This window comes from Myotis yumanensis, unplaced genomic scaffold (assembly GCF_028538775.1).
Source record: "Myotis yumanensis isolate MYYU_CA2020_CCGP unplaced genomic scaffold, mMyoYum1.0.hap1 SCAF_4, whole genome shotgun sequence".
NCBI classification, from domain to species: Eukaryota; Metazoa; Chordata; class Mammalia; order Chiroptera; family Vespertilionidae; genus Myotis; species Myotis yumanensis.
The window spans coordinates 110,152,137-110,177,981 of record NW_027223755.1 but is presented as its reverse complement, the minus strand read 5'-3'; the positions used below and the strand labels follow the sequence as shown (position 1 = coordinate 110,177,981).

General features: G+C 56.2%; 1 protein-coding gene across 2 annotated transcripts in view; it reads left to right on the top strand.

Moving 5' to 3' along the window:
• SCNN1B (sodium channel epithelial 1 subunit beta) overlaps positions 1 to 25,845 on the top strand; it is a 54,138-nt gene extending 28,293 nt beyond the window's left edge. For both annotated transcript variants that reach the window (XM_070413681.1, XM_070413680.1), the window contains 12 exons: positions 8,842 to 9,160; positions 10,773 to 11,049; positions 13,272 to 13,462; positions 18,299 to 18,402; positions 19,072 to 19,235; positions 19,523 to 19,630; positions 21,351 to 21,468; positions 22,331 to 22,406; positions 22,495 to 22,552; positions 23,180 to 23,241; positions 24,648 to 24,723; positions 24,956 to 25,845. In XM_070413681.1, coding sequence (XP_070269782.1) covers positions 8,850 to 9,160; positions 10,773 to 11,049; positions 13,272 to 13,462; positions 18,299 to 18,402; positions 19,072 to 19,235; positions 19,523 to 19,630; positions 21,351 to 21,468; positions 22,331 to 22,406; positions 22,495 to 22,552; positions 23,180 to 23,241; positions 24,648 to 24,723; positions 24,956 to 25,324 — 1,914 coding nt within the window. In that variant the 5' untranslated portion in view covers positions 8,842 to 8,849 and the 3' untranslated portion in view covers positions 25,325 to 25,845. The remainder of the gene's footprint in view (positions 1 to 8,841; positions 9,161 to 10,772; positions 11,050 to 13,271; positions 13,463 to 18,298; positions 18,403 to 19,071; positions 19,236 to 19,522; positions 19,631 to 21,350; positions 21,469 to 22,330; positions 22,407 to 22,494; positions 22,553 to 23,179; positions 23,242 to 24,647; positions 24,724 to 24,955) is intronic.

The following is a 25,845-nucleotide window of genomic DNA, read 5'->3' as shown; positions in this document are numbered from 1 at the left end:
TTGTTTATTTATTCACTATTGGTCGACATTTGGCTTTTTAGCTTGGGATTATTAATGCATAAGGCTGCTATAAATGTATATATAAAAGTCTTTGGTTGAGCATATTTTTAGTTTTCTGGGGTAAATAAAAGTGGAATTGCTAGGTCATATGATAAGCGTCCTTTTAACTTTATGAGTAACTGCCAAACTGTTTTCCAAAGTGACTGTACCATTTTTTGTTCCTGCCAGTCATGTCGGAGAGTTCCGATTGCTCCACACACTCGCCGGCCCTGGTGCCGTCACACCTGGTGGGCGGGAGGTGGCCTCTCCCTGTGCTTCGGATTTGCATGTCCCCAGTGAGGAATGAGGTGAAGCATCTTCTCATGTCCTTAGGGGCCATTCACATGTCATCTTCTGCCTGTATTTTCAAATCTTTTGTCCGTTTTTGTTGGGCCTCTTGCTTTCTTATTGAGTTCTCAGGACTATTTATGTATTCTTCACACAGATTCTTTGTCAGACATGTTATTACAAATGTTTTCTCCCAGGGGTTTTCTCTTTCATGTTCTTAACAGTGTCTTTTGAAGATAAGATTTTATTTTAACTAAGTACACCTTATAGGTTTTTTTCCTTTTTTTTTCTGTTCATCAGATTTTTTATTTTTTTTATTTTGTTTTATTGCTTAAAGTATTACAAAGAGTATTACACATGTCTCCCTTTTTTCCCCCTTGACATTCCCCCGGCCTCCCCTACCCCCCAGTGTCTTGTGTCCATTGGTTATGCTTATATGCATGCATACAAGTCCTTCGGTTGATCTCTTACCCCCTCTCCCGCCCCCCAACCCTCCCCAGCCTTCCCACTGTAGTTTGACAGTCTGTTCGGCTGCTCTGCCTCTGTATCTATTTTTGTTCATCAGTTTATAATGGTCTTTATTATCCATAAATGAGTGAGGTCATGTGGTATTTTTCTTTCATTGACTGGCTTATTTCACTTAGCATAATGCTCTCCAGTTCCATCCATGCCGTTGCAAATGGTAAGAGTTCCTTCTTTTTTACAGCAGCATAGTATTCCATTGTGTAGATGTACCACAGTTTTCTAATCCATTCATCTACTGATGGGCACTTAGGCTGTTTCCAGATCTTCGCTATGGTGAATTGTGCTGCTATGAACATAGGGGTGCATATATCCTTTCTGATTGGTGTTTCTGGTTTCTTGGGATATATTCCTAGAAGTGGGATTACTAGGTCAAATGGGAGTTCCATTTTTAACTTTTTGAGGAAACTCCATGCTGTCTTCCATAGTGGCTGCACCAGTCTGCATTCCCACCAGCAGTGCACGAGGGTTCCTTTTTCTCCACATCCTCTCCAGCACTTGTCGTTTGTTGATTTGTTGATGATAGCCAGCCTGACAAGTGTGAGATGATACCTCATTGTTGTTTTGATTTGCATTCTCAGATGATTAGTGACTTTGAGCATGTTTTCATATGTCTCTTGGCTTTCTGAATGCCCTCTTTTGAAAAGTGTCTATTTAGGTCCTTTGCCCATTTTTTGATTGGATCATTTATCTTTCTTTTGTTAAGTTGTATGAGTTCCCTATAAATGTTGGAGATTAACCCCTTATCGGTGATAACATTGGTGAATATGTTCTCCCATGCAATGGGCTTTCTTGTTGTTTTGTTAATGGTTTCTTTTGCTGTGCAGAAGCTTTTTAATTCGATATAGTCCCATTTGTTTATTTTCTCTTTAGTTTCCAATGCCCTAGGATCTGTATCAGTGAAGAAATTGCTTCGGCATATGTCTGAGATTTTGTTGCCTTTGGATTCCTCTAGTATTTTTTGTTCATCAGATTTTTTATTCACTTGATTTTTAGATTCACTTGTTGATAGATATGTATTTGTTGTTCATAATTTTTATCTTTACCTTTTTCTTCTTCCTCTTCTTAAAGGATACCTTTCAGCATTTCATATAATAGTGGTTTGGTGGTGATGAACTCCTTTAGCTTTTCCTTATCTGTGAAGCTCTTTATCTGACCTTCAATTCTGAATGATAGCTTTGCAGGGTAAAGTAATCTTGGTTGTAGGTTCTTGCTATTAATCACTTTGAATATTTCTTGCCACTCCCTTCTGGCCTGCATAGTTTCTGTTGAGAAATCAGCTGACAATTGTATGGGTACTTCCTTGTAGGTAACTGACTTTTTTTTTCTTGCTGCTTTTAAGATTCTCTCTTTGTCTTTTGCCCTTGGCATTTTAATTATGATGTGTCTTGGTGTGGTCCTCTTTGGATTCCTTTTGTTTGGGGTTCTCTGTGCTTCCTGGACTTGTAAGTCTATTTCTCTCACCAGGCAGGGGAAGTTTTCTGTCATGATTTCTTCAAATAGGTTTTCAATATCTTGCTCTCTCTTCTTCTGGCACCTCTATAATTTGGATGTTGGTACGCTTGAAGTTGTCCCAGAGGCTCCTTACACTATCTTCATATTTTTGGATTCTTTTTTCTTTTTGTTTTTCCAGTTGGGTGTTTTTTGCTTCTTCGTATTTCAAATCTTTGACTTGATTCTTGGGATCCTCTGGTCTGCTGTTGGATCTCTGTATGATATTCTTTATTTCAGTCAATGTATGCTTAATTTCTAGTGGGTCCTTTTCCATATCCTCGAGGGTCTCATTAAATTTATCGGCGGTTTCTAGAAAATTCTTGAAAAACTTTATAACCTTGGTGTTAAACTCTATATCCAGTAGTTTGCTTTCCTCCATTTCTGTCATTTGTGATCTGTTTCTTTTTCTCCACATTTTGGCTGCTTCCCTGGATTGATAGAGTGGTTTTGTGTGCTAGGTGTCCTATAGGGCCCAGTGGCTCAGCCTCCCCAATTACCTGAGGTGGACACTCTTGGTGCACCCCTTTGTGGGCTTTGTCCACAGTCTTGTTGTAGTTAAGCATTGATTGTTGTAGATATCACTGGGAGGAATTGACCTCCAGGCCAATTGGCTGTGAGAATCAGCTGTGTCTACGGTGGGAGAACTTCTGTGCAGGAGACACCCTTCTGGGGCAAGACTTGCTTCAGTGGGGCTTTGGTGCTCACTGAGTCTGCCCCCTGAGTGTGTCCCTTATGGATCTGAGGAGTTGTAATCTGGTTGGTCCCACTCTGACCACTGGGTACACTGGCTCTTGGATCTCTAAGGAGGTGCTAATCTAGCCTCTGCCTGAGACTACCCAGCAGGAGTTATGGAGAGATCTGCAGATTCCTCTTCTTTGTTTGGGGTTTGGAGGTGCCCAGATGAGGCCCAGCTGTGAAGCAATGCAAGCTGCGGTGGGGCCTTGGGCCTTCTTTTGGATGTTCTGGGTCTCTCTGACCCAGCTGCAGTTTGTTAGGTAATTTTCAGATTGCAAAGGGCCAGCCCATTCATATGCAAAAGCCTCTGCTAGCAGCTTGGGTAGGGCACCGTCTCAGGAAATCAACAGGGTGGAGCAAACAGCTATGGCTGATCCACAGCCCTGCCCTAAGAGGCCCCCGGGTCTCAGTGTCTCGTCTCAGTGTCCCGCGGTAATCGCTGCAGGCACCTCTGAGAGAAAGCCGCCCTCGAGTTCTGCCTGCTGCCAGACAGTCCAATTTCTCCCCGTATGGGTCTGGGTCCCCAGAGACTCATCCAGAACTGGAGTTCAGAGCCGTCGGGAACTTGTGACTCCCTCCCGATTGAAAAAGACACCGGCGTCCTCCGTTGCCAGCCCTTTCTGCGTGCGCCTCAGTACCTCTGCACTTTACTTCCACACCTCCTCTGAGTCTCAGTGTGCTTTTCTCTTTCCTTCTAGTTGTAGAATTTTCACTCAGCCAGCCTTCCTTTGGTTCTGGATGATGTCCATTTTGTCTTTTAGTTGTATTTTTGAAGTCCCTTTTCTGATTCATGATTTGGTGACCTGCTTTCAACAGCGCTGCCCACCCCAACATGCACAGATTTCCCCTGTACTCCTTCGAGGTGGCCCACAATTTAAGCTCTTGTGTTTCAGTCTCTGATCCATTTTAAGTTAATGTTTGTATATAGTGTGGGGTAGGGGTTGAATTTCACCTTTTCTTCTATGGCATCCATTTGTTTCAGCATCTTGTTGAAAAGACTGTCCTTCCTACATTTAATTACCTTGGCACCTCGTTCTGGACCCTCTTTCCTATTCCATTGACCAATAGGTCTATCATTACACCAATATCACATGCTCTGATTATTACAACTTATAGTAAGTCTTGATTCGGATGGTATATGTCTTTCAACTTTGTTCTTCTTTTCCAAAGTGTGTTTTTTTTTCTATTTTAGTTATTTTGCTTTTCCATATGAATTTTAGAATCAGCTTATTGATTTCTGCAAAAAGTCTGCTGGGATTTTGATTAAGATTCATTAATTTGGGGTTAATTGACATGTTAACAATATTGAGGCTGCTGACCCATGAATGTGGTGTATCTTGCCATTTATTTAGGTTTTCTTTAATATACATAATTTTAAAAAATAACCACTAAGGGTGCCAAAACAATTACGTGGGGAAAGAATAGTCTTGGTGTTAGGACAAGTGGATATCTGCATGCAAAATACTGAAGTTGAACCCCTACCTCACACCACATACAAAAATTAATTCGAACTGGACCAAAGACCTAAATATAAGAGCTAAAATCTTAAAACTCTTAGATTAGATAATAGGAATAAGTCTTTATGACTTTGGATTAGGCAATCGATTCTTAAAACAGTATCAAAGCACAAGCAACAAAAGAAACATAGACAAATTGATTTTCATCAAATATAAAAAGTTTTGTGCTTCAAAGGACACTGTCAAGAAAGTGAAAAGATAACCCACAGAATAGAACATTTTTGCAAATCCTACATCTGATAAGGAACTTCTATGGAAAATATAAATAACTCTTAGAACTTAGCAATAAAAAAGACAAAGAGACCAATTAAAGTACATGAGCAAAGGATCAGCATACATATTTCTCCTAAGATTTATTGGCCCTTTAATGACTATATTGGCCAATAACACATGAAAAGATGGTCAACAACATGAGTCATCAGAAAAATGCAAATAAAGAACAGAACAAGCACCACTTCACACCCACTGGGATGGCTGTAGTAACTTTTTTAATGGCCAATGGCAAAGCTGGAAGAAGAGGTGGAGGAATTGGAACCCTCATGCACTTGTGGAAGCTCTGTGAAAGGTTAGGCAGAGAGAGACTCCCGTCTGATCCAGGGGGCATGTCCACTCTGGGGTATAGACCCAAGAGAAATGAAAACATGTCCACACCAAAACTTGAACACATATGTTTATAGTAGCATAACGGCCAGCTGTCCACTACTTGATGAATGGATAAATAAAATGTGACCTATCCATAATAGGGAATATTATTTGACAGTTAAAAAACGCTGCTACAGGCTACAACCTGGGTGAGCCTTGAAAACATTATGAGAAGTGGAAGAAACCACTCACAAAGGGCTACAGAATATATGGTTGCATTCATATGAAATGTCCAGAATGGGTGAATCTACAGAAACAGAAAATACATTAGTGGCTGCCTGGGGTTGGGGAGGGTGGAGGGAGGGATAGAGTTTCTTTTGGGGGAAGACAAAAATGGTTTAAAACTTGTTGTGGTGATTGATGGTTGAACAATTCTGTGGATATACCAAAATCCACTGAATTCTACGCTTTAAATGGATGAATTCTATGATATGTGAATTACATTTTAATAAAGCTGTTATTTTAAAAAGGGATTTTTAAAAAATCCTCATCCAACGATATGTTTTTATTGATTTTAGAGAGAGGAAGGGGGAGGAAGAAACATTGCTGTGAGAGAGGAACATTGATCGGTTGCCTCTCGTAGATGCCCCAACGGGGAATGGGACCCATAGCCTTTTTGGTGCACAGGACACGCTCCAACGAACTGAGCCACCAGCCGGGGCAAAAGGGGATTTTTTAATACGGGGCGGGGGGTGGGGGGGCGAGAGGCGGAGCTTTTGCAAACCCAGTGCAGCTCCTGGCAGTCCACATGCAACCTGTCGTCCGGAGGCTCAGATCTGACCTAATGAATAGCCCTCAGGTGCGTGTGGTCAGAATCGCTGGTGACACCCGCGGCTTCCCAGCTCCCTTCCGCCAGGGGCTGAGTCCAATCTCAGGGACCTTTGTCTCTGACAGTGAGTGGACGTTTTCTCTTAGAAGAAAACGGAAACGGGCGCACACACCATTCACCGTTTCTGAACTTGCTGCCAGAAACGCTGGCCGCGCGGGCCGGGATGTCGGCATCCCTCTGGGACGGTTCGGGCACGCGGCCTCCGCTCTCCCTGCCTCGGGTTAAGGGACTCCATCTCCACTGAGCGGCTTTGGGTCGGTTTAAGCTGTAAACAGATTTAAACAACTCTCTGCACAAGCTGTGTATACACTCCAAACACAGACCATCTGTCACCTTGGAGGTGAAAGCTGGCCTTGTAGCATTTATTGATTCTTACTTAGCTCCTCTCCCAGGGGCCAAACCAGTTAGGAGACCAGCCCGGCCGCTACCGGCTTCTGCGTGCCTGTCATTGTCGCCGTCTTTGCTGTCTGCTCTGCTATTGGTTACTGAATATTGTGCTTGTTTTTTACATAGTGTATCTCGTCATAAACAGAAGATCCCATTAAAAATAGACCCAAGGAAAACAGCATGTTGTTCATTCTAACCAGATGCTGTTGCCTGATGAGCCGTGAGCCTGAGGCTCCTGGTTAAGCGGGGCCATCGGCGGGGGCTTACAGGGTGCGGAGGGCCTGACGGAGTGGCTTCGTGAACGTGGAGGAGTGGGCATCAGAGGAGCCTCGGGGGCAGAAGCTGTCACAGGGTAGAAAAGGGGAATTTCTTTTTCCTTAAGATTCTAATAGTTGCAAATGACAGACACCCAATTTGGATCAGCAAAAGCAAGAGAGAAAATGTATTGGTTCCCATATCTGATGGAATGGCTGGATCCAGGTGTTAAATGGTGTCAGAAATCTCTCTCCATCCTGTGGCTCCTGTGTGTTCGCTTTACTCTAGGGTCGTCTCCCCACAGGCGGTGCCAAGTACCACCGACGTAGTCATCTTAGCTGGAAGGGAGTCCCTTCCGCAGTTATTCCAGCATAAAGTCACGGAAGTGAGTCCCAGGGGTCCAAGCTGGGGTGGACGTCAATCTGGCCACTCACCCAGCTTTGGCTGGGGGAGGGGCAGTTCACCTGCGGGGACGCCAGAGCAAGGGGAGAGGATGCTGGAGCAGGCACCTGGCTGCCCACCGCCATGCCCCAACCTCAGGGGCTCTCAGAGGAGGGCGAGGGGCATTTCAGCCAGGGAGTTGAAGGCTTCATGAGGAGGCGGCCTGCAGCCAGCTGGGCGAGGGGCCCAGGTGCTCCTGCCGCAGGTGCCCCTCGGTATCGGTACCGGGGAGGAGGAGGAGGAGGAGGAGGAGGAGGAGGAGGAGGACACAAGCTCCCCCTGCCTGCTCCCAGGTCTTGGTTAATCTCCCTAAGAAGCAGCCTCCCCACGCAGCTGGGAAACAATCAGAAGGTCAGGCAGTCCTCAGCCACCCGTGCCCGCACCCTGCTCGGACCCCCCCCCCCCCGCCCCCCCGCTTCCAACCCTGTCCGCAGGCAGCCCAGCGCGCTGTTCAGACGGCAGATTTGAGGGCATCACGCCTCCAAAGGTTCAGCTCTCTTGGGATTGAAACCCAAATCCTTAGCTGGCCCACAGGGCCCTGCTCCCCTTCCAGGCTCCTTTGCTCCTGCTGTCCCCTCCCCTCTGACTCTGCTTCCCCAGGGAACCTTGCTGTGACCTCCTCCAGGTACCCTCAGCCTGGGGTGTGTGAGCAGCTGTAATAACAGCAGCTGACAGGAGCCAGACAGTGATCCACATTCCGTATTTCATTGTCTGCACAACAAGCCTCTGAGGTAGAGGATATTATTGTTCCCATTGTACAGATGAGGCAACTGAGGCACTGAGCAATGATTTACTCAAAGTCACAGCTGGAAAGTGGCAGAGCTAAATTCAAAGCCAGACATTTCAGCTCTAGAGTCTTCATTCTCGTAATCCTCACCTGAGGATTCCCCCCCCCCCCCCCCCCCATTGATTTTTGGAGAGAGTGGAAGAGGGAGGAGAGAGAGAGAGAGAGAGAGAGAGAGAGAGATTCGTTGCCTCCCACACAAGCCCCAAGTGGGACGGGGATGGAACCCGCAACCAAGGAATCGAACCTGCAACCCTTTGGTCGGCCCCAGCCACTGAACCAAACCGGCCAGGGCCAGGGTCCTGGTTCTTAACCGCCACCCTTCCTGCCTCTGGGAGCTCAGAACTCAGGCTCCGCATCCTGATCGCATCCTGTAACCAGGCATTTCTGATGGACTATTTCCTCAGCGTTCGCCCCACTTGCTAACAGCTTGTCGTGATGGTAGCTAACCACACGGAGCACTTAGCCTGCGCCAGGCCCTGTGCTGAGCACTCTTCAGGGATCCCCTACTTCACCCTCTCGGGAGGCCTCTAAACTAGGCTCCGCCACCCCCCTTTTACAGACAGTGAGCCCGAGGCTGCGGGTTTAAGTGACTTGGCTGCTAGGCTGGAAACTCCCGGAGGGCAGAAATGTGTTCGTTTGCTCAGTAGTGAGTCCAAAGGGACTAATCCAGTGCCTGGCATACAGTAGGCACTCAATAAATGCTTTTTGGTTGGATGGAGGAGTGGATGGATGATGAGAGATGGCAAAAAGGAAGGAAAAGGGGAGGGAGGGAGGGAGGGAGTGGGGGGAGGAGTGCATATGCAACCTGGGCTGCCCGTCTCCCATGGGTTGGGTGCTGTGGCCAAGCCGGGACGTCCTCGGCGCGAGGCGGGTGTCCTAGCTGCACGGCCTGCGTGTCTCTGCAGGTGCCACGATGCAGGTGAAGAAGTACCTGGTCAAGTGCCTGCACCGGCTGCAGAAGGGCCCCGGCTACACCTACAAGGAGCTGCTGGTGTGGTACTGCGACAACACCAACACCCACGGCCCCAAGCGCATCATCTGCGAGGGGCCCAAGAAGAAGGCCATGTGGTTCGTGCTCACGCTGCTCTTCGCCTCCATCGTCTTCTGGCAGTGGGGCGTCTTCATCAGGACCTACCTGAGCTGGGAGGTCAGCGTCTCGCTCTCCGTGGGCTTCAAGACCATGGACTTCCCCGCCGTCACCATCTGCAATGCCAGCCCCTTCCAGTAGGTGGTCCCTGGAGCGCTAGGCCGCCTCCCTGTGCCTTTTTCTCCCCCTCCTCCCCGCTTCCTCCCAGCTTTCCTTTTCCTTCCCTTCTTTCTTTCTTTCCCTATTTGCTTTCATCCCTTTGCAGCAAGTAAGAGTCAATATTCATAAACATCCTAGGCTTAAAGAGAGCCTGGGAAGTATCTAGCAGTCCCTGTCTTCAGGCACACCAGTGCCTACTGATTGCTTCAGTATGTGTGTTTAGCGCACCTACTATGTGCCAGGCACTGCTATGGGCACTGGGAATACATCAGTGATTAGGAGTCCCTGCCTTCTTCACAGCCTACCAAAAAAAACAGACATCAATCTTTTTTTCCTGAAATATTAAATTAATCATAATAGTTCAATAATTATAAAGTGATGATAAAAATATATATATATATGTACAGCAGCCGTGCATCGAGGGCTTGTGAAATGCCAGGCAGTGTGTTGAGTGTTCTTGGGTAACTCATGTAATTCTAATCCACACGACTGCGAGGGTCACTCCTGTCAGAGCCCCAAGTTACGGGCCAGGAAATGGAGACTCAGAGAGGTCAGGGAGCCTGTCCAGAGACACACAGTGGGCAACGGTGGCATTTGAACTCGGGCCTGATCTGATCCAGAGCTGCCACCGTTTAAGCACTTGATGGCAAGGCCCATGAGGGGGACACACAAGGGGACCCACCCTAGCCAGGGTTGAGGAGAGGCGGCGGGTCAGTCAGAGAAAAATGCCCTGAGGAATGAGTACAGTTAGCCAACCTGGTCGGGCGCGGAGAGCACTCGAGTGGAGGGCACAGCATGTGCCAGGGGCCAGCGTGAGACGGAGTTTGGTGCATTCAGAGACCTGAAAGAAGGGCCGGCGCGGCTGAGTCACGGAGAGCACTCTCCTCCACAAGCAGGTCCTCGAAGGGGGTGCACACGCCGGTTGCATCTGCAGTTACAGGAAACCCCTTTGTAGTCATAGGGGAGGACCCTGGGTGATTACATAACACAGCCTCCGTCCAGGCTCTGTCCCGAGTGCTTCATGAGCCTCACTCCCTGCTCCTCCCAGCAGCCTCTGTGATTAATATTGTTTCCCCGAGTTTGTAGATGAGAGAACAGCGCCTCAGAGAGGTTCATTTGCCCAAGGCCACCCAGATAGTAAGTGGATTTGAACCACAGTCCAGGCCAGGACCCACCCAGCTCGACAGCAGCGGGGGACAGCGAGGCGGTAGCAGCAGCCCTCGCCGCCACGGCGCACCTTCCACCTTCCCAAGCCCCTCCTGCGGGCCCCAGGGGCCAGTTCACGGCCAGGGGCAGGCAGCGTCCGTGTCAGTGGGTGAGCTGGAAGAGTCACAGCAACTCCCACAGCCTCAGATCTGCGTTGTCCTCTGCACCTTCACAGTGCCTGGCGCGTAGTAGGTGCTCACTAAATACTCGGTGCACGCATACAGGGGTGAGTGGGCACATGCATGGGCAGGTGGGTGGAGAAGTGCGTGCTTGGGCAAGGCATTCTCGCACACGGTGGCAGCTGTGCTGGAGCACGAGGGGGTCCCGGGCTACAGTGGCTGTTCCTGCTGCCCCGCTCCCCTGACCAGTCCTCTCCCCACCCAGGAATTCTAAAGTCAAGCATTTGCTGAAGGACCTGGATCAACTGATGGAAGCCGTCCTGGAGAGGATCGTGGCTCCCGAGCAACCCCTTTCCAACGCCACCAGGGCCCTGAACTTCACCCTCTGGAACCATACGCCCCTGGTCCTTATTGACGAGCGGAACCCCCACCACCCTGTGGTCCTCGACCTCTTTGCAGACAATCACAATGTCTCGGCAAGCGGCAGCCCAGCACCCGGGAGGGCCTGCAATGCCCAGCAGTGCAAAGTAGCCATGAGGCTGGTAAGTGGGCCCAGGCCCACGTCCACCAAGGGCCCTACCCAGGGAGGTTGGTGGGCGTTCTTTCCTCTAATAGCCGGGGCCTTGCTGGGGGAGAGGCGGAGCCTGTTCTGTGCGTTCGCCAAGCTGTTTTAAACATAGAAATAGCTGGTGTGTTAGTCAAGGCATCTTGGATGCAAGTGGCCCAGCTCAAACTAGCTTAAGCGAAACTGATTCACTGGCTCACGTACTAGGAAGCCCACAGGTACATTGGGTTCAGGGGTGGTTGGATCCAGGTGTTCAGATGCTGTCACCAGGGTTTTGTCTTGGTTCACCATGTTTTGTTGAATTTATTGGGGTGACATTGCTCAATAACAGTACATAAGTTTCAGGTGTACACCCTGATAGCAGTCACCTGCACTGTTCTCAGTTGACTTCACTCTCTGGTCGGCTCTCTCCACTTGAGGGCCGAGACCATGCCAGACACACATCCCCCAGCTCAGCACTCTCCCCAGAATACCCCTCCTTTCCAGTGACCACGGCAAAAGTCCTGGGCCTGATCATCAGGTCACATGCTCAGCCCCAAACCAATCACGTGGGCTGGAGGTGGGCTCTCCTGGCCAGACCACATGCATCAGGAGCAAGAGGGGAGGGGTGGCTTCCTGAAGGACGAATTCAGTCTTATTACCAATAGATAGGGGTACAGCCCTAGCTGGTTTGGCTCAGTAGATAGAGAGAGCATCAGCCCTCGGACTGAAGGATCCCAGGTTCGATTCTGGTCAAGGGCACACACCTTGGTTGCAGGCTCAATTCCCAGCCCTGGCCAGGGCGCATGCAGGAGGCAGCCAATCGATGTGTCTCTCTCACATCAATGTTTCTCTCTCTCTGTCTCTCCCTCTCCCTTCCACTCTAAAAATCAGTGGGAAAATATCTGTGGGTAAGGATTAACAACAACAGAGAGACAGGGACATAAACATTAGGCAGGTGTGAGACCGCAGCCGTGCATACAGCGGACTCGGGAGCACCGCTGCACGGGGAGGCGCCTGCACTGCCTGGAGCTGCCCCGAGGCCTGTGCCGTGCGACCCCGGGCCCCACTCTGCAGAATCTGACTGGTCGCTCTGGCACAGAGCCCGGGAGTCGTACATCAACAAGCTCCCTGGTGGTTCTGATAATACCCCTAAAGCTTGGGGACCCAGGCCGGGGCACACACTCCCCAGAGAGAGGCCACTGCCTCCCGTGCCACCACATGGCCAGGGCTCGCCCACATCTCCACACAAACCAGCACCTAGCACGAAGCTCGCAGGGCCCGCTGCCAGCTTGAACACAGTGCCCAGCTGCTTTCGGTCAGTGGCCTGGCTGCCCGTGTCCATGTCCTCATCGGCAAGGCAGGCGTGTCCCTGGTGGCCGTACCAGTGTGTGTGTGTGTGTGTGTGTGTGTGTGTGTGTTGCATGTGTGCACACATACACTGTAGGTGAGGTCTGCTGCTGCCACACCTTATTAACCTCTCTGGGCTGCGGGTTCTTCATGGTGGTGGGGTTGCTGTGAAAACTGAATGGGATCATAAAGTAAAGCCTGAGGCGGCGCCTGGCCTGAGTGAGTGGGAGGATTACTCCCCAGGGGGGCTCGGAGGCCACGCGCAGCCGCTGAGGCCACGCGCAGCCGGCCTGAAGGGCTGGCCCCGCATGGAAGGCCCTCCGGTGTCGGGGTCAGGAGGAGGGCGGCCATGGGATGAGGCGAGCAGAGGGCCTCACCAGGCTCAGGCTGAGAGGCCAGCCCCTCCTCAGCCCAGGGGCAGCCCAGGGTCTTCGTGGGCCCCGCTCCGCGCTGTCTCTGGGAGCCCAGGCTGGGCTGGGAAAGGAGCCAGGGGGTCAGAGGGCGTGAGTGTCTGTCTGCACAGGAACTCACGTATGTGAGCGGGGTAGCAGGGATATGTGTGTGCATAGTTGTGACCATGGCATCATGTGGCTGGAATGTCAGAAAGTGGCGCCTATCCCGGTGTGTGTGTGTGCCTGTGTGTGTGCATGTAAGGGTGTGGGTGTGTGTGTGTTCACTCGAGCTGAAGGCGCCATGCAGGTGGAGGCTGTGTAAGTCCTTGTGGCGGAGCAGCCGTGGATGAGGGGCAGCCCGGGGCCCAGGATGCGGCCCGGGCAGGGACAGCCGGCGGGGCACTCTCGGCCCATGCCCTTGGGGCAGCGATGGGCCGGCCCGCAGCCCTGCACCCACAGGAACCCTCGGTCTCCGCAGTGCTGCCGCAACGGGACCGTGTGCACCTTCCGAAAATTCATCAGCGCCACCCAGGCCGTGACAGAGTGGTACACCTTGCAGGCCACCAACATCTTCTCCCAGGTGCCAACCCTGGAGCTGATGAAGATGGGCTACTCGGGCGAGCAGCTGATCCTGGCCTGCCTGTTCGGGGCTGAGCCCTGCAGCTACAGGTGAGCGAGGCCGCCGGCCCCCGCAGCTCCCAGCTGCCGCACCCAGGGCCTGCGCTCGGGGTCTCAGGCCACGCGTCTTGGCGGCGCCTGGAAAGAATTAGCCAAGCATCTCAGGTCACCTGTTTATTGCGGAATCGTTCTGGATTCATAGGAGAGTTGCCAAGTTTGTAGACAGTCAGTTCCCCTCCTCACCCGCTTCCTCCACCGCCGCAGTCTGACACAGCACGGTCACTGGTCACAACCGGGAAACCGACATCGGCGCGGTGCTACTAGCTAAACACAGCGTTTTGTTCCGATTTTGCTGGGTTTTCCTGGTGCCTTTTTCTGTTCCCGAATTCCACCCGAGGCCACACTCCGCTCCGCTCCGTGCTCTCTGGGCTGCGGGCGGCTTCTCAGATGTCCTGGTGGAGGACTGTGACCGGAGCGCCAGGTCACAGCGCTCCCCTGCGTCTGTGAGGTGAGGGGGTTGGGGAAGAAGACACCAGGCGAGGCGCCCTCGGCACATCACGCCAGGGGCCCTCACGCGGTCAGGCTGCCCCACGGCCCCACGGCGTGCGGTGGAGGCGAGTCACAGGCCGCCCTGGTGGGGGCGGGGCGGGGGGGGACCTGTGCTCCCGGGAGCCCTCCCGGAGGCAGGTTGGCCGGTTCTTGGTGTGCGCCTGTGGGTGGCGTATTCCCCCAGTGGGGCTCGTGTGCATTTGGGCCAAGTTATTCATCCTCCGCTCAGGTTCGTCCAGCTTTGGTCACTGGGCGTGTCCATGTAAGAACGTCCAAACCCCAAGAGAATTTTTGTTTGTTGGAGCCAAACTGCCCGCAATGCTGGGAAGAGCTCAGATGCTCTGCACAGGGGCAGCTGGCAGCTTCTCTGATGCATTTGGAATGAAGGCGGGAACGTGAGGACGATGGCATGGACGGGGTGGGAGGAAGGCAGGATGGTCAAGGAGACGATGTGGCTCCTCTGAGGGTCTGTCACAGGTGTGCTCACTGGGTGCGCGGGAGCAGTGGGCAGGGCTTGCTTCAGGCAAAGCAAACCTTCCACTAAAGAAGCCATGTGTCGGGGCGTGACCACCACCAGGACGCGCCCAGCTAGGCATGTATGGTCAGACCACCCTGAGGTGACTGCATCACTGGACTTGTCAGTTTCATTACAGACCCTCTGTGCCCACGGAAACTCTCTCCGCCCTTTGCCATGCCCTGTCCAGTGTTCATGTGTCTATTCACTGTTTATGCTCCTTACTGTCTGCCCTACGAGGTGCCAGGGCCTGGAACCAGCACTGCTCTCAGGACCCTGTTCCTTTCACTGGAGAGAGACCTGGCATAGATGGTCATCATCACCATCATTAGTCTGTTGTTATCCTACCGCCGCTGCAACATCAGGGATTGGCCAGCTAGCTTCCGCCCTGGGAAGCCTGCCCTGACCCCTGACCCCCACCCCTGGCTCGGCGTGGTTTTACTGCTTCCTGCCAGGATTCTCTATCTCCTGGTGCCCTGGGGGCCTGTGATGTCTGTCTGCACGCCTGGCCTGTCCCAGGAAAGGCTCGGAAAGAGCCACTGTGTCTGCGGCTGGAGGTGGCCAGTATTAGGAGCCGCCTCTCTGGGAAGGGTATCAACCAGCAAATGGTCGGCAAGCAGGTGCGGGGAGACCGGGAGCGCAGCCCGGGCGGAGAGGACCAGCTGCGGATGTCCGAGATGCTGTGCTGGGAACAGCAGTGTGTGCCTGCGCCCCTGGGCGGGGCTGCCCTCCGGAGCAGTGCCCGCTGTAGCTGGTTTGCACCGCCGTTCCTCTCCGGTGGCACAGCCCTGAGCCCACGCAGGAAGCAGACTGCACAGTGCCCGCCCAATGCTGTGTGTGCCCTCCAGGCCTTCGCCTTGCTGGGCTCCCTCCTGGGCGCCCTTTCCACGCCCAGGTTGAGCCTCCCATCTCGGACTTCACCTTCCCTGACCCACCCCCCAGCCCCCTCCCAGGGCGTTAGGTGGCGACCATGCCCGCTTATCTCTGTGGATGCCCTATCACGTGTGCCAGTTTCCGATGCTAACAAATATTTACCGAGTGTCTGACCCTGCCGTCGGCAGTATGCTCGGCATCCGGCCTCGCCTCGGTCCTGGGGTGGGTGCTGCGTTACCCCGGCTGCGGGGAGCGCGGGCACGGATGTGAGGCGCCTTCCCCACGCTCCCAGCCAGGCAGGGGCAGAGCGGGCATGAATTCAGGCAGGCTGGCTCCTGGCGGGCTCTCAGCCCCCAGGTTCTTTCTTTGCCAAGACAGACACGACACTCCTCACGGCACGTGTGCAGCGGGGGGCGGCTGCAGCAAGCGGGTCCGCGGTGGACGTGGTTTGGGACTTGGGTGCCTGCTGTGAGGAGGCGGGCGGTGGGGGTGTCTGTGTGGAACGGAAGATGGGACCACGCACTTCAGGTGACCCTCCGGGCATCGGATGCCCCGAGCCCAGCCCCTCCTGCTTTGAATAAAATAAGAAAGAACTATGAGAGCATCCAAAGACCTTTGTAAAGCTATTTCTACCCTCTGTGGAGACGGAGGAGGTGCAGGAGGACCGGAGGAGTATGGGAGTTCGCCTGGCCGCCACCCAGACCCCAGTGAGCCCGGCCCGCCCGCCCCCTGCGCACCGCAGGCTGCGTCTAGCCTTCAGGGTGGCTCTGTAACCGAACCACAATACCATTGTCCCACCCGGAAGCAAATCGTCAATAATTCCTCAATACCATCGGTTGTCAGTGGTGCTCACCCCGCGAACGCCATGCCTCTTTCTTCGTTCGCTGCTTTGGGTCAGGCTCCAGCTGCAGCCCCACCTGGGCCTCTTCCCAGTGTCCCTCCCGGCGGCCGCTCCCTCTCCTTCTCTCACCCCTGGTTTGTTGGAGAAACTGGGTTATTTCCTCGCTCAGCCCCACAGCCTGGGTTTCGTAGGTTGACGTCTGTCTGTGGCCAGTGGTACAGACGCTCGGTCCTGCTCAGTGGGGCTGGGCAAAGCCTGGCTTTCAGCCTGTGCCGGCCGGAGCCTGGCTCAGGGTGCGAAGCCGCCCAGCTGGGTCACGCCCTCCGCTAGGGCCGGCCCCACCAGGCCCTCGGCACAGCTGCATTGCAAGGCAAGGTTAGGAGACACTTAAAAGCCATAGCGGTGGCTCCGGTGACTGAGCGTGGTCGCTGCACCGGGAGGTCACTGTTTGGTCAGGGCACGTGCCCGGTGGGGGTTTGATGGATGTTTTTCTTTCTCCCTCTCCTTTCCTCTCTCTCTAAGGCCAATTAACATATATGTGTGTGTATTTTTTTTTCAAAGAGAGACTTAAACTCGTATCAGCCAATCACGTTAACATCATGTGGATCCCAATTTAAATAAACTGAGAAACAAAATGTATGAGACATTTATGAGACAACTGGGGCTTTGAACTGAATATTTCGTAATGTGAAGAAATTTTTGTTAGTTGTTTTTAACATGATCGTAGCATTGACTTTTAGTTCCTTCTTTTAGAGATGCATGTGAAATGCTTACAAATAGCAGTGTGATGTCTGAGGTCTGCTCCAGGGTCACGTGGAGGGAGAGGGGCGGGCAGACGGGAGGTGAGCCGCCAGGTGCCGACTGTGACGCTGGGTGGGCTGCGTCTCTGTACTTTCTTATGTTTGAAATGTTCCATAGCAAAGACATGTTTCACAAAACCCTTTGGAACCGTGTGACTCTGTCTCTACTCCGTGAGCACCTTTACGGGAACATTTCTTGTCGGATTATTTCCGTAGGAAGCTCTCTGACCTGACACAGGACCGTGGAGGGTCCTGTCTGGTTGTGGGGGGCTCTTTCCTTCCACAGCCCCACACGGACCCCTGCTGACCCACAGCCCGCCTGGCCCCTGCTGACCCACAGCCCACCTGGCCCCTGCTGACCCACAGCCCACACGGACCCCTGCTGACCCACAGCCCGCCTGGCCCCTGCTGACCCACAGCCAGCCTGGCCCCTGCTGACCCACAGCCCGCCTGGCCCCTGCTGACCCACAGCCCGCCTGGCCCCTACTGACCCACAGCCCGCCTGGCCCCTGCTGACCCACAGCCCGCCTGGCCCCTACTGACCCACAGCCCGCCTGGCCCCTACTGACCCACAGCCCGCCTGGCCCCTGCTGACCCACAGCCCCGCCTGGCCCCTGCTGACCCACAGCCCGCCTGGCCCCTGCTGACCCACAGCCCACCTGGCCCCTGCTGACCCACAGCCCACACGGACCCCTGCTGACCCACAGCCCGCCTGGCCCCTGCTGACCCACAGCCCACCTGGCCCCTGCTGACCCACAGCCCACACGGACCCCTGCTGACCCACAGCCAGCCTGGCCCCTGCTGACCCACAGCCCGCCTGGCCCCTACTGACCCACAGCCCGCCTGGCCCCTGCTGACCCACAGCCCCGCCTGGCCCCTGCTGACCCACAGCCCGCCTGGCCCCCCGGCTCCACCCACTTCCCTCTTTATCCGAATGGCCCAGGTGTCCAGTCCACCTCTCTGGAGAGTGACTTAAACGACAGAATTTATTTCTTCAGGGGGGAGGCCAGAGGTCTGAAATCAAGGTGTTGCAGGGCCGGCTCCCTCCAGGGCGAGAGGTGAAAGCGTGAAGGACGCTCCTCGCTCATGGCTAAGCCTAAGTCCACCCGAGACTCCCCTCCCCTCTTTCCGAGGGCATCCGGGTGTCTCTTCGCTGTGCTCGGCACCGGGGCTGCGGGACAGCCTGCCGCTCGCTCCCTGCCTGGGCCCTGGGCTGCCAGCCTGCACAGCAGCCGGGCGGGCACCGGGCACCGGGCACCGGGCACCGGGCACCGGGCGGGCTGCGCTCCAGCTGCTGCTGTTTCTTTCAGGAACTTCACCTCCCTCTTCCACCCTGAATACGGCAACTGCTTCATCTTCAACTGGGGCATGGCCGAGCGAGCGCTCCCCTCGTCCAACCCCGGAGTGGAGTTCGGTAAGTCTAGGCTCCTCCGGGCCAGACCCATGAGGCTTTACCCTCCCACCGTGCGGGGCCGAAAGACCAGGTGGCCATCAAGCGTTGAAGGGCAGGATCTGGGCAGGCAGCTGGGGCCTGAGGAAGAGTGGCCTCCTGGGGAGAGGGGGGGACGTGGGCCGGTCAAGGGGCTCCGCCGGCAGTTCCCTACCCCACGCCGTGACCCCTGGGGCAGCCACACCACTTCCATTTTGCTAATGAGCAGAATAAGGGCTAAATGGGAAGCGCTCCGGCCCTGGCCCGTGGGATCCCATGTTCCCATGAAGGCTGGAGGAAGTGACCTGGGCTGAGACCTGCAGGGAGAGCGGGTCTTCTAGGGGCGGGGGCGGGGGAGACACAGCATTCCGAAGGCCTGGCACCAGGAAGGAGCACGGGGCTGAGCCGGGCTGACTGTGAGGCGAGGTGGAGCCGCGGTGCCCTCGGTCGGCCTGCCATGTGGGTGGGGGAGCAAGAGGAGCCCAGGAGGAGAGAACGGCAGCGGGGACTAGGATGGGCCTAGAGAAGACAGGAGGCTGGACTTTCACAAAGCGGAGCCGGCCTCCTGGGCAGGCCGGGGAGGCCCCCTTGCTGGGGGGCATGGACATGTGGGTGGCGGGCTCCCTGCAGCAGCCCTCGGCCCCTCCCCCACAGGCCTGAAGCTGATCCTGGACCTGGGCCAGGAGGACTATGTGCCCTTCCTCACGTCCACGGCCGGCGCCCGGCTGCTGCTCCACGAGCAAAGGTCGTACCCCTTCGTCAAAGAGGAGGGCATCTACGCCATGTCGGGGACGGAGACATCCATCGGGGTGCTGGTGGTACGGCCGCGGCCCCAGGGGTGCCTGAGGGGTGAGGGTGGCAGCCCGCCCGCCTAGCCCCCACTCCCGGGGCCTCTTCCAGCCTGGCCTTCCCTCGCGGTCCCCCCTGCTTGCCCTCAGCTCGGCCCCAGGGCAGCCTCGCTCTGGGGAAGACAGCACTGCCGGCAGCTGCTGGGCCACAGCTCTCCAAGCCCTTGCAGAGCCTGAGAGCCACCTGCTGAGTGGCAGGCAGGTGCAGGGGCCTCCTGGGCTGAGCAGGGTCCCCACGAACAACCTCTCTGACTCAGGACAAGCTGGAGCGAAAGGGCAAGCCCTACAGCCAGTGCACAGTGAACGGCTCCGACGTCCCCATCCGCAACCTCTACAGTGACTACAACACCACCTACTCCATCCAGGTAGCGGCGGCACTGCCTCCTGGCCCTGGGCCGTCCGGTCACCCGGCCCGAGGCCTAAGGCTCTGGGACCGCTGGGCTGGCTGGCCTGGCAGGGCCGGCTGTGCTGGGGTTTGTGGCACGTTGGGTGGTTCTGTGGATGTAGTGATACTTGGGGCTGTAGAGCCTGTCCAGTCCCCGGGTTCTCACCAGGTTGCCCCCCTGCCATCCCCCTCGGCAAGCAGGGTGCCCGTGGGGATGCCCTGGGTTGTAAGGGTCTCACTCTGGGGCCCTAAGCAGAACCCGTGTGTGTATGAGCTAAGGTTTTGCATGTGTTACGTCATCATTTGATTCTTTCAACACCCAAGAGGGAATAATACACTAACAGCAGTTGTTAATTATTATATATGCTATTTAGTTATTATCACTGTGAATTAAGTGCTAATAGCAGGCTGATCGTGTGCTAGGCGACACTCTGCCAAGTACTTCCCATGTTCGATCACTTAATCCACCCAACAACCCCAGTGCAGCGGCGATAATTAAGAGCCTCAGGCTGGAGTGAGTCCACGTCTCGTCAGTTTACCGGCGAGCCCCTCTCCGCCTCTGGCCTAAACCCCCGTGCTGCAGCCCAGGAGGCTGACCCCAGCCCATCCCAGTGAAGGGGACAGACTCAATCTTTGCAAAGGTGACAAAAGTAACCACTGGCCGACACTTCCTCTCCCTGCCCAGTCTGCCCTGGCAGATAAGGAAACTGAGGCACAGCAAGGGGGAAGCCCAGTGCCGCCTCCATGTCTGAGCGCTCCAAGCAGGGGTGGTCTTCCCTTTGGCGTGCTCACAGGAAGCTGACCTCCCCCGTGGCCACCTGCCCGCCTGCCCGTGCAGCTGGCCCCCTCCATCCCACACTCGGCCCAGCAGGCTTGGTCCCCTCAGCAGGGGCAGCCCCCGGGAGACAGGGAGAGTGTAGGAGGCCACGGAGGCATTAGCTCCGCCCACGAGACCTCTTTCCAGGAAACCTCTTGCTCCTTTCAATGCAATAGCACCTCTGGCCAGAGACCTTGGCAAAGACCCCGGGCACCTGTGCCAACCCCAGCTCCGTCATGGGGCTGGAGACACCACCTGCTTCCCAAAGCCAGAGCCCCTCACCACCCTGCTCCTCCCCCAGGCTGCTCACCGCCTGCCCCCCATTTCCTGCTCCAGACCAGGGAGTAGGCCAGGCCCGGCCCTCCCCCTCAGCCCACAGGTGACTGCCACCCTGCTTCACCCACAAGTAAACCGAGGCTCCGAGGGCGGGAATCGCTGCTGCAGACACAGCGGGTCTCTGAGGGGATGCCAATGGGTGGAATGCGCCGACCCTGGAGAGTCTTCACATCCCGCCGGGCCTGGCAGCCCAGGCTCCCCGCCCTCTCAGCTGGCCACCCCTGAGCGGTCCCCCAGCGCAGGAGGCAGCCCGCCGTCCCCTCAGAGCTGCTCCTGCTCCTGGGCCGCCTGTGTAAAGGGCTCGGAAGGCCGCTGGGCCTGTAACAAGAGCTGCAGCCAAGTGTCAGCATCCGCATGTGGAGCAGCCGCTGGTCCCCTGTGCTCTGGGCCCAGCACCTCGGGGAGTGGCCCCATCCCTCTGCAGCTCGGCCACCTCACCACCACTTCGCAGGGGGGACGCCTCCCCTGACTCCCAGCTCCCCGGGCCCGTCCCGCGGGCTGCAGTGGGGACACCACTGGTCATCGCAGCCTCCTGTCCCCTCCCCAGGCCTGTATTCGTTCGTGCTTCCAAGACCACATGATCCAGAACTGCAGCTGCGGCCACTACCTGTACCCCCTGCCCCGGGGGCAGAAGTTCTGCAACAACCAGGAGTTCCCCGACTGGGGTGAGTGGGCCCAGCCATGGGCACCGAGCCCTCTGGGCCCTGTCCACAAAGGCTCTGATGCCAGGGAGGCGCAGGTCCATGCCCTCAGCAGGACCCAGTGTACCCGGCTTGCTCAGCCCCTGCCCAGCACCCCTCCCGGGCCACCGCTCCCCTCCGTACTTCGCCCACGGCTCCTACACTTGACTGTGTTGGGAGCGACGCCGTCTGTGTGCTATCTGTGCCACATACACACCCTCACACGTGTGAGCCTGGCGTGCCACTGTGGCGCATGCACACGTGTGCTATTCGTGTTCCCCACGCACGTGTGAAGGGCAGTGGTGTGTTGTGTCCTGTGGTGCCAGCAGCCAGCGTGTTGGCACAGCAGCCTGCGCTCGGTCTGCGCTAGCGCACTGGTTCCTGCCTCCATGTGCGCCAGCCTCAGCACTGTCCTGTCAGGGCAGCTCCCTGGGCTCTCTGTGGGGTGTGGGCGAGGAGGCGGGGGGGGGGGGGGGGGGGGGCTCCCAGGTCTGAAAGCTGAGGCCGCAGGAGAGGAGGAGCCCAGCCCTGAACTGGATCCTTATGGCCCAGGGTCCCAACACCAAAGGGGGAGCCGACGGCAGGCAGAGTCCCACCACCTCTTGAAGCCAGTGCAGTGTGGGAACAAGCGGGGAGACTTGTGTCCCTCTACACAGCCCTGCACCCTGGCCCCACGGGAGTGAGGTGATCGCAGAGGGAGCTGCCCTGCCCCTGCTCCCTGAGGAGAGGCCTCCCCCCAGTCCCAGACCTTAGGCCCAGGGCCCAGAGGGTAGAGGGCAGCCCGGGGCTCCCAGGGGAGAGGAGAGTAGCGGGAAGGCCGCTCAGAGTCCGCCCTCTCCCTGCTCAGTCTACTGCTACTCGCAGCTGCGCCAGAGCCTGGGCCAGAGGGAGACCTGCATCCGGATGTGCAAGGAGTCCTGCAAGTGAGTGCGATGCAGGTGTGTCCACGGCGGGCAGGGCAGTGCGGGTGCTGCGGGCGGGACAGCCACGGGGATGCCTTCTCTCTTCCAGTGACACCCAGTACAAGATGACCATCTCCATGGCCGACTGGCCTTCTGAGGCCTCTGAGGTGAGAGGGTGGGGCCTGCAGGCTGCTTGGAGCTTTGGAGAGGGAGCTTCTTCTCCCCTCCCCCCCTTTCTTCCACTCCCAGCCACTGTGCAGTGAGCCACGACAGAGTCCTGTGTCCTTGCAGTGCTTGCATTCTGGCCAGAGGGTCAGCCCACAAAAATAAGACCATGCAGAGTAGGGTGATGATTGTAGCCAGGAAGCCGGATGATGAGAGAGATGGGGAAAGCCTCTTTAGATGGCGGTCAGGGAAGGGCTCCCTAAAAAGGTGATGGAGCAGAGGATGAAGCTGAGCCAGCCCTGGGCAGGGCCGGGAAGCAGGACCGGGCAGAGGGGCAGCAAGTGCCGGGGCCAGAGGTGGGCAAGGCCGGCAGAGGATGGCTGAGCCTCTGGGGGAAGAGTCTGGAGACCTGAGTGCCTCCTCCCCACAACAGCAGCCACATCGCGCACTATTCCCTCCCTCCCCGCTCTCCCTGACCCAACGCATGTCCCCAGGGAGCTTCAGCAGGTGCAGCGGTGCCGCCGCCCCCCCCCCCCCCCCCCCCCCCCCCCCGCCACAGGAAGCAGGGCCCCTCGTTGGGAGGGAGTGCTGCAGGCCCCATTTTTTTCAGCTGCTTCCTTGGGTTGCAGGACTGGATTTTCCATGTCTTGTCTCAGGAGCGGGACCAAAGTACCAATATCACCTTGAGCAGGTAAGCCTGGCATATGGGCAGGGCTGGGTAGGCAGAAAAGGGCCTCAGGAGAGGGGTCTGGACACAGGGCAGCTCCTCAGACCCCTTCTCACACTGCTCAGACCTGGGAGTAAGCCTGGAGGAGGCAGCATTGGGAGTGAGAGAGCCAGCCAAGGGGCCTCAGAGTGGACCACTCTCAAAGGAGAGCCTGTTCCTCCTTCTGCCACCTGTTCATACACCCATCCACGCATCCATCCATCTATCCACCCTCCATCCTTCCAGTCTTCTACCCATCCATCCATCCATCCATCCATCCTTCCATCCATCCTTCCATCCATCCATCCTTCCATCCATCCATCCATCCATCCATCCATCCTTCCATCCTTCCATCCATCCATCCATCCATCCTTCCAACCATCCATCCTTCCATCCATCCATCCTTCCATCCATCCATCCATCCATCCTTCCATCCATCCATCCTTCCATCCATCCATCCATCCATCCATCCATCCATCCATCCATCCTTCCATCCATCCTTCCATCCACCCATCCATCCACACTCCTACCCACCCATCCATCCATCCATCCATCCATCCTTCCATCCATCCATCCATCCATTCTCCATCCTTCCAGTCTTCTACCCACCCACCCATCCATCCATACATCCATCCATCCTCCATCCTTCCAGTCTTCTACCCATCTACCAATCCATCCATCCATTCATCCTTCCATCCATCCTCCCATCCATCCATCATCCATCATCCATCCTTCCATTATTCCACTCACCCATCCTCCATCCATCCACCCATCTTTCCATTCATACAACACAAACATGCACTGAGCACAGAAAAGACACGAGGTGCATATATCAGGAAACCTGAATCTAGAGGACAGACTGATGCGAGCAGAGCTTCTCCCTGTGGGAGCACAGTGGGAAGGAGCCTCCATCTGCCAGGAGAGATAAGGGAGGTCTGTATAGGGGGGTGGTGCTGGAGCTAACCCTCCAAGGAGGAGTAAAAATTGTTCAGAAAAGTAAGGGCTGGACGTGGGCAAGCTCAGCCTTTCCAAGGGCCACCGGGTGTAAGGGCGGAGCCCATTTGGCCACCCTTCTCTGCCCCAGGTTTCCTAACAGGGGCAAGGGTTAGGGCGGACTCTCTGCAGCATCTCCTGTATGTGGGCTGGGCCGCCCTGGGGGTGGGAGAGGGGAGGTCTCAGGGGCTATCTTGGGCCAGAGTATCCCTTAGGAAGCTGGTTCAGAAATGGGCCCACAGGATGGGCGCTGGGCAGAGATGCCTTTTGTGACTCGGGCTCAGAGGGGCCACTCATGGGACTGGCCTGTGCCAAGCTCAAGCAGCGGAGGGCTGGGCGGGTGTGTGTGTGTGTGTGTGTGTCCGGGAAAGGGCACCAGTCCTTGTTGCCTCCTGCAGGAAGGGAATTGTCAAACTCAACATCTACTTCCAAGAATTCAACTATCGTACCATTGAGGAGTCAGCAGCTAATAACGTGAGTTTGGGCTCCTGACCCCTCTGCCCTGCACCCTGCTGGTCAGGAGGGTCCCCCGCCCACAGAGGCGTTAGGAAGGAAGGTCTCTAAGCACTTGTTTCCCTGGGCTGAGATGGTCCCCCTGCCCCTTCCCAGTCACCGCCCAGCTCACAGGACTCAGGAGGCTGGGGTCCAGGCAGGGCCTTGTGGCCTGTCCCCCTCCGCTAGGCTCTCAGCCCCTTGCCCCCCACAGATCGTCTGGCTGCTCTCGAATCTGGGCGGCCAGTTTGGCTTCTGGATGGGGGGCTCGGTGCTGTGCCTCATCGAGTTCGCGGAGATCGTCATCGACTTCCTGTGGATCACCGTCATCAGGCTGGTGGCCTTCTGCAAGAGCCTGCGGCAGAGGCGGGCCCAGGCTCGCTATGCCGGCCCCCCGCCCACCGTGGCCGAGCTGGTGGAGGCTCACACCAACTTTGCCTTCCAGCCTGACACGGCCAACCCTGGGGCCTACCCCGATGAGCAGACCCTGCCCATCCCGGGCACCCCGCCCCCCAACTATGACTCCCTGCGTCTGCAGCCACTGGACGTCATTGAGTCTGACAGTGAGGGTGATGCCATCTAGGCCTTGCCCCTGCCCCTGCCCCTGCCCCTGCCCCTGCTCCTGCCCCTGCCCCTGCCCACCCTGGGAAGCCCAAGAACTCGGACCTGAGGAGCCGAGACCAGGGCCCAAGGCCTCATTCCATCGTGCCCTCTCCAAAGGGCCGACAGGTGTCCGGTCGAGTCTGTCTCTTGCAGAGAGACCAGCAGTCCCAGCCCCAGGCTGAGGGCGCCATAGGCTTTCGGTGCTGTCGGGAGTGGGGAATTGTGTGCTCAGTTGGTTTCTGCGCATCCCCAACCTGGAGCCAGGCTCCAGAGACCCGAGGACACCTTCCCCGGGGGCCGGCGCTTCCCTCCAACCAGTCGGCATCTGCTCGAGAGCCGGGCCACCCCCAGAACCTGCAGCCTTTCCTTCCCGGTGGCTGGCCTCCGGGGTGGGATCGGTGAGGGCAGTGGCTGTGCAGAGCAGGAGAGCATCAGGCGGGGGTTGGGCTGGCTGCCAGGTGGCACGTGTTTTATTCTAGAAAATAAAAGTAGAAAACACCG